This window comes from Jaculus jaculus, chromosome 9, assembly GCF_020740685.1.
Source record: "Jaculus jaculus isolate mJacJac1 chromosome 9, mJacJac1.mat.Y.cur, whole genome shotgun sequence".
In the NCBI taxonomy this organism is placed as follows: Eukaryota; Metazoa; Chordata; class Mammalia; order Rodentia; family Dipodidae; genus Jaculus; species Jaculus jaculus.
In genome coordinates, this window is record NC_059110.1 from 124,525,060 (window position 1) to 124,531,328 (window position 6,269).

Here is a 6,269-nt window from a genome sequence, read left to right on the forward strand (position 1 = left end):
CCCTGGCCATGTCAGGAGGCAAATTAGAGTGTGTGTGGGGGGGTGGCGGACAGGTGCCTAGCCTAACACCCAGACTGGCTGAGCAGGCTGCCCACTGAATGCCGCAGCGGGTTCCCTAAAAGATGACAGCCTTGCTCTGGAATCACCCTAACCTTGTGGGTTGATAGTCACAGATCCTGTGAAAATTCCCAAAAGTCCTCTCCAGAACATTCCAGGAACTTTCTTCAACAAAAACTGTAGAGATGGCCCTGGTTAGCCCATGAGCCCTTAATTAGCGATCCCAGTTGGACTGGCCCACCCTAAAATGGGGGTGGGGGAGGGGTGGGAGGCTGCGCCAACTCTTCCTGGCCTCTACCAGGACCTTCCTTTGCAGCCGGCTTGCCAGGGCGCTGCCAAGTGTGCTCTGTGCCAGGGCTGAGGCTGGTCTGGGGGCTGGGGAAGGGGCTGCGGTCCTGGGGCTTGTGGCTGCCAGTGGTCTTGAAGCTTGCCCTTCAGTGATCCTAAAAGTTTCAAAGAGATGATCGACTAGCCTTGCTGGGTCGTTGGGAGAGGTGGGGGAGGAGGGCGCCGGATCTCTTCCCCTTGGGGGCCCGGGCCAACACAATAGCCCCTGGGGCTGCCACTCTCTGGCTTAAGCGGTTGCCTGGGTAACAGCAGGGGCCAGCTTCCACCAATCCTAGGCAGAGACCGGTGTGGGGGGGGGGAGGGAGGACAGGCAGGAAGGGGGTGCTGTCCCCTAGCTGGAACCAATATAAGGAGGAGGGATGGTATTGGAGTGCTCCGGGTTTGAGCGTCCCTCCGGAGCACTTGGGACACAAGCACCAAGATGTTTAGGATAGGCCACTGCAAGCCCAGGTCCTGGGGCAGTTTCTGGGCCATCCTGACGTTGGTGGGGCTGGCGACGCGTGCAGGTGAGTGGGCAGTGGTGGGGTCTGGGTGCTGCTGGGTGCTGCGGCTGGAGACGGACAGGGACAGGACCTTCCCGAGCTGCACATGGCTGGCCAGAAGGGGGCGCTGTACAGCACTGAGTAGACCAGATGGCTAACTGGACCCGTTTCCCAGACCAGAGAAGGGCAGGCTGCCTTCCAAGGCAGGAGGGATTGGGTAGCAGGCTGGGGTCTTAACGACAGAAGGACCCTCCATTGTCCATTGCCCCAGCCAGCTGGACCTAGGCAGAGGCCGCATGGGGACGCCATCAGCATTCAGATCCTTCAAAGTGACAGCTGGGGAGGCGGGGCCGGGAAATTCACCAGCGCTGGCCCTTTTTGTTCGGGGTCTCCCTATCTCTCACACACAGATGCTCACACTCATGAGCCTTCCCTCCTCCAGTCCTCATCCCCCATATGTGTGTGTGCACGTGTGGCCAGAGCCCATCTGCCACTGACAGCTTGTCACGAACGGTCCTTGCACGCTCTGGAGGCTCCTCGCACTGCTCTGGCTGGAAACTGGTTTTATTTGTAACTTAGTGTGCATCCTCATCTAACCATCATGGCCTCCCTGGAAACATGAAAGACAGGCTGCCTGGCTAGCCTAGAAGGGGGATGCCAGAGGGTCTCTCTCCTGCACCAGCTTGCCCAACAATTTGTCTGACAGACGGGGAGTCCAATAGAGTGGAGTTGAGACCTTGAAAATAACTGCCTCGTTGGGTGTGTGTTGCATGCCGGTAATCCTAGCCCTTGGGGAAGCAGAAGGAAGAGGATCAGGAGTTCACGGCCAGCCCGAGCTACACGAGACCCTGCCTCAAAGAAACAAAAGGAAAGACCGCTTTCCTCCTGTGTCTGCCATTGTAGCTGCGGCTCCCTCACTGCTCCATGTCCCTTCCTCCCCCGTCCTGTTCCTGTTCCTGTTCCTAGTACCAGAAACCCATCCTCATCAAGGGCCTTTGCGGGCGAGGGTCCCTCTGCCTATGTGTCCTTCTTCCTTGTCTGGCTCCTTTAAAACTAGAATGTTCATCAGTGTTTGCTTATTTACTTAATTATTTTTGTTTGTTTATCTATTTATTTGAGAGACAGACAGAAAGAGGAGGGGAGAGAGAAAATATGAGTGCACCAGGGCCTCCTGGCTCCTGCCATTGCAAATGAACTTCAGATGCCAAGTGTCACTTTGTGCATCTGGCTCTAGGTGGGTGGTGGGGAGTTGAACCGGAGCTGTTAGGCTTTGAAAGCAAGCTCCCTTAGCCGCCGAGCCATCTCTCCAGCCCTACTTTTGTTTTGAGACAAGGTCTTGCTATGAGGCAGCAATCCTCCTGCCTCAGCCTACTGTTTGTGCATTTATCACTTGTCTATACTGCTCATTTGTGCTTTCCTAAGGATGAGGACTGGACATGCTTCATCCATTACCATATGCCAGCCTGCTAGGAGAGTGTCTGGCATGAACAGATGCTCAGTACAATACATGCTTGTTAGTGAACGTGCCACTTCTGACCACCCCCCACTGTGTGAAGTGGACAGTTGGTGAGGACTTGAGGCGGGTGGGGACCCAGTTTCCTCCACCCTCGCCTGGGTTTTTGGCATCAGGGATACCATTTCACGGAGACAGCGGCTGGTTTTGGACCTCTCCCTGACAAGAACCCACCCTTTTCAAAGGCTTCCTCTTGGGTCTGCATAGGCCAGGATGAGTTCATGGAGACCTCTATACCTCCTGGGCACAAACAGGCACACAGTCTCCTCGCCAGGCCTTGTGCCTTCCTCCCACGCCCAGGCACTCATGTCCCCAGCTGGTCCTTCGGCACTGGTAGACCGAGGCCTTCCCTCAGCAACGCTGTGTCTCTTCCTGCCGCAGCTCAGAGAGCCGACGTGGGCGGGGAGGCTGCAGGCACGTCCATCAACCATTCCCAGATGCTGCTCCAGCGTCTGCAGGATCTGTTGCGGCAGGGCAACGCCAGCGACGTGGTTCTGCGCGTGCAGGCTGCGGGCACCGATGAGGTCCGAGTCTTCCACGCTCACCGCCTGCTGCTGGGGCTGCACAGTGAGCTGTTCCGGGAGATGTTGAGCAACCAGACTGAGGTGATGCTGCAGGAGTCGCGGGACTGCGCCTCTGTCTTCGACAAGTTCGTCAGGTAGGCAGGGGATGACGGGTCCGGTGCTGTAGACCTTCCCCAGCTCCTCCCCCTCCAGGGTCGTTACATCCAATCCCTAATGTCATAGCACGTCACAAAACCACTTCCTCCATCCCTGCTCCCACTGCCATCTCCCACTCAGTGGGGGCTCTCTGCCTTGGCCTGTGTGCTTGTATAGTTTCAAGTCATTTCTGCCCTTTGAGCTGTTTCTACACTTGGTCTGGCCAGTTTCAGGTCTAGGGGCGGGAACCAGCAATCCCTTATATCAAACCCTCCACTCGACTTTGGAGCTATGGGGCCAGGGAGCTGAAAAGTTACGCAGTTCCACCCCAACCTCTCTACTTGCTGCGCAGGAAGAGACTCACAAGGCAGTCCCAGCAGGTAGCGCTCTTATACTGGCTTGCACAAGATAGCTGCAGAATTCCAAACCCCACTCCCAAGTTCCAGGCACAGGAAGGGGAGTAAAATAAGGGCTGCCATAGAGTCAAGTGGAGCATCGTGTGCCAGTGAAATGGCAGGAAGGACCAAGGGGAGGGAGATGGCTGACAATGAAAGGAGAAAGCCAGCGACAAAGGCCGAGCAGAGAGAAGGGAACCAGGAAATAGGAACTACCTGCCTACTTCCCTACTTCGTAGCAAGAGTCTTCACTCCCCTCCCATCATCACGGTATCCTGGAGGGCTGTTCCCTGTCTTAGGTGATGACTCTAAGGCTCATGTAATTAAAGGACTTGCCTGTGGAGGCTGGACATAGCTCTGAGCCCAGACTAGATTCTGTCTAGCCCAAGTTGGACACCTCATGGGTGCTCAGTAAATACATATGATTCCACTTCACCAGAAACCCAAAAGAAGAGGTGGGAATTGGCTGCAAGGGCTCTTAAGAGGGGAAATCAGGTGGTTGGCGAGATAGCTCAGTGGTTAAACACACTTGCTGGCAAAGCCAAAGGACCCAGGTTCAATTCCTTAGTACCCACATAAAGCCAGATGCACAAGGTGGCATATGCCTCTGGAGTGCAGCAGCTAGAAGCCCTTGTGTGCCCATTCTCACTTTCAAATAAACAAATAAAATATTTAAAAAGTGTTTTAATTAATTAATTTACTTGAGAGAGAGAGAGAATAAGAGGCAGATAGAGAGTATGGGTGCTCCAGGGCCTTTAGCCACTGCAAAGGAACTCCAGACGCATGCAGCCCCAGTGCATCTGGCTTACGTGGGTTCTGGGGAATCAAACCAGGGTCCTCAGGTTTCGCAGGCAAACACAACCACTAAGCCATTTCCCCAGCCCTAAAAACACTTTTTAAGGCACTTGCTTGCAAAGCCTAACAGTCTGGGATCCATTCCCTAGTACCCATGGAAAGCCAGATGGACAAAGTGGCACATAAGTCTGGAGTTTGCAGCGACAGGAGGCCCTGGCCCACCCATTCATTCATTCTCAGTCTCTCTCTGTGTCTCTCATTATTTTTAAAAATATATTTATCTATTTATGAGAAAGAGGAAAAAGAGGCTGATAGAGAGAATGGGTGTGCCAGGACCTCCTGTAGAACTCCAGACATATGGATCAGCTTGTGAATCTGGCTTACCTGGGACCTTGAGAATCGAACCAGGGTCCTTAGGCTTCGTAGGTATGCGCCTTAACCACTAAGCAATCTCTCCAGCCCTCTCTCATTCTTAAATTAAAAAAAAAATTAGGGCCTAAGGACCCTGGTTCGATTCCTAAGGTCCCACGTAAGCCAGACGCACATGGTGGAGCATGTGTCTGGAGTTCCTTTGCAGTGACTAGAGGCCCTGGTAGGCCCATTCTCTTTCTCTCTCCCCGCCTGTCTCAAATAAATAAATAGATAATATAATTTTATCAAAGAGGGGAGCACAGGAAGTCTCAGGACCCATTAGGCCGCAACACTTCCATGCACGATTGGGTTGGCCCTGGATTCAGGGAATGCGAGCTGAAGGGGGTGCAGTAGCTTTCACCCTGACTCCGCCCGCCTCTCCACCTTCCTCTTGCAGGTACTTATACTGCGGGGAGCTGACCCTGTTGCTGGCCCAGGCCATCCCGCTGCACAAGCTGGCCACCAAGTACCGCGTGGCCTCCCTGCAGCGGGGCGTGGCCGACTACATGCGCGCGCACCTGGCGGCGGGCGCGGGTCCCGCCGTGGGTTGGTACCACTACGCGGTGAGCACGGGGGACGAGGCCCTGCGCGAGAGCTGCCTGCAGTTCCTGGCCTGGAACCTGTCGGCCGTGGCGGGCAGCTCCGAGTGGAGCGCGGTGAGCCCCGAGTTGCTGGCACAGCTCCTGCAGCGCTCGGACCTGGTGCTGCAGGATGAGCTGGAGCTGTTCCAAGCGCTGGAGGCGTGGCTGGGCCGGGCGCGGCCGGTCCCCGCGGTGGCCGAGCGCGCGCTGCGCTCCATCCGCTACCCGATGATCCCGCCGGCGCAGCTGTTCCAGCTGCAGGCGCGCTCGGCCGCGCTGGCGCGCCACGGCCCGGCGGTGGCCGACCTCCTGCTCCAGGCCTACCAGTTCCACGCCGCCTCGCCCTTGCATTACGCCAAGTTCTTCGACGTCAACGGCAGCGCCTTCCTGCCTCGCAACTACCTCGCGCCAGCCTGGGGAGCCCCGTGGGTCATCAACAACCCGGCCCGAGACGATCGCAGCACCAGCTTCCAGACGCAGCTGGGACCCAGCGGTCACGACGCGGGGCGCCGGGTCACCTGGAACGTGCTCTTCTCCCCGCGCTGGCTGCCCGTCAGCCTGCGGCCGGTCTACGCCGACGCCGCGGGCACCGCGCTGCCGGCCGCGCGCCCCGAGGACGGACGGCCGCGCCTCGTGGTCACCCCGGCCAGCAGCGGAGGCGACGCGGCGGGCGTGAGCTTCCAGAAGACCGTGCTGGTCGGCGCTCGTCACCAGGGTCGCCTGCTGGTCCGGCACGCGTACAGCTTCCACCAGAGCAGCGAGGAGGCCGGCGACTTCCTGGCGCACGCAGACCTGCAGAGGCGCAACTCCGAGTACCTGGTGGAAAACGCGCTGCATCTGCACCTCATCGTCAAGCCGGTGTATCACACCCTCATCCGGACCCCCAAGTAGTGCCTCCCCCCGCCAACACACACACACACACACACACACACACACACACACACACACCCCAGACTGGGAAATAAAGCCTGGCCGAGATGCTACCAGCTTCTGGGGATGGAAGAGGCCAACGCGAGAGAGACGGCCAG

The 6,269-nt window shown here is 57.2% G+C and overlaps 1 protein-coding gene across 1 annotated transcript; it reads left to right on the forward strand.

Moving 5' to 3' along the window:
• Positions 1 to 768: 768 nt before the first annotated feature.
• Positions 769 to 6,227, forward strand: Btbd17 (BTB domain containing 17). Its single transcript, XM_004655152.2, has 3 exons — positions 769 to 911; positions 2,782 to 3,058; positions 5,058 to 6,227. The coding sequence occupies exons 1-3, from the start codon at positions 827 to 829 to the stop codon at positions 6,130 to 6,132; spliced, it is 1,437 nt and encodes a 478-aa protein (XP_004655209.1). The 5' UTR covers positions 769 to 826; the 3' UTR covers positions 6,133 to 6,227.
• Positions 6,228 to 6,269: the final 42 nt, after the last annotated feature.

Coding starts and splice junctions, on each gene's coding strand:
- Btbd17 (XM_004655152.2), top strand. CDS start 827: ATGTTTAGGATAGGCCACTGCAAGCCCAGGTCCTGGGGCAGTTTCTGG. Junction 912..2,781: donor GGGGCTGGCGACGCGTGCAG/GTGAGTGGGCAG, acceptor TTCCTGCCGCAG/CTCAGAGAGCCGACGTGGGC. Junction 3,059..5,057: donor GTCTTCGACAAGTTCGTCAG/GTAGGCAGGGGA, acceptor TTCCTCTTGCAG/GTACTTATACTGCGGGGAGC.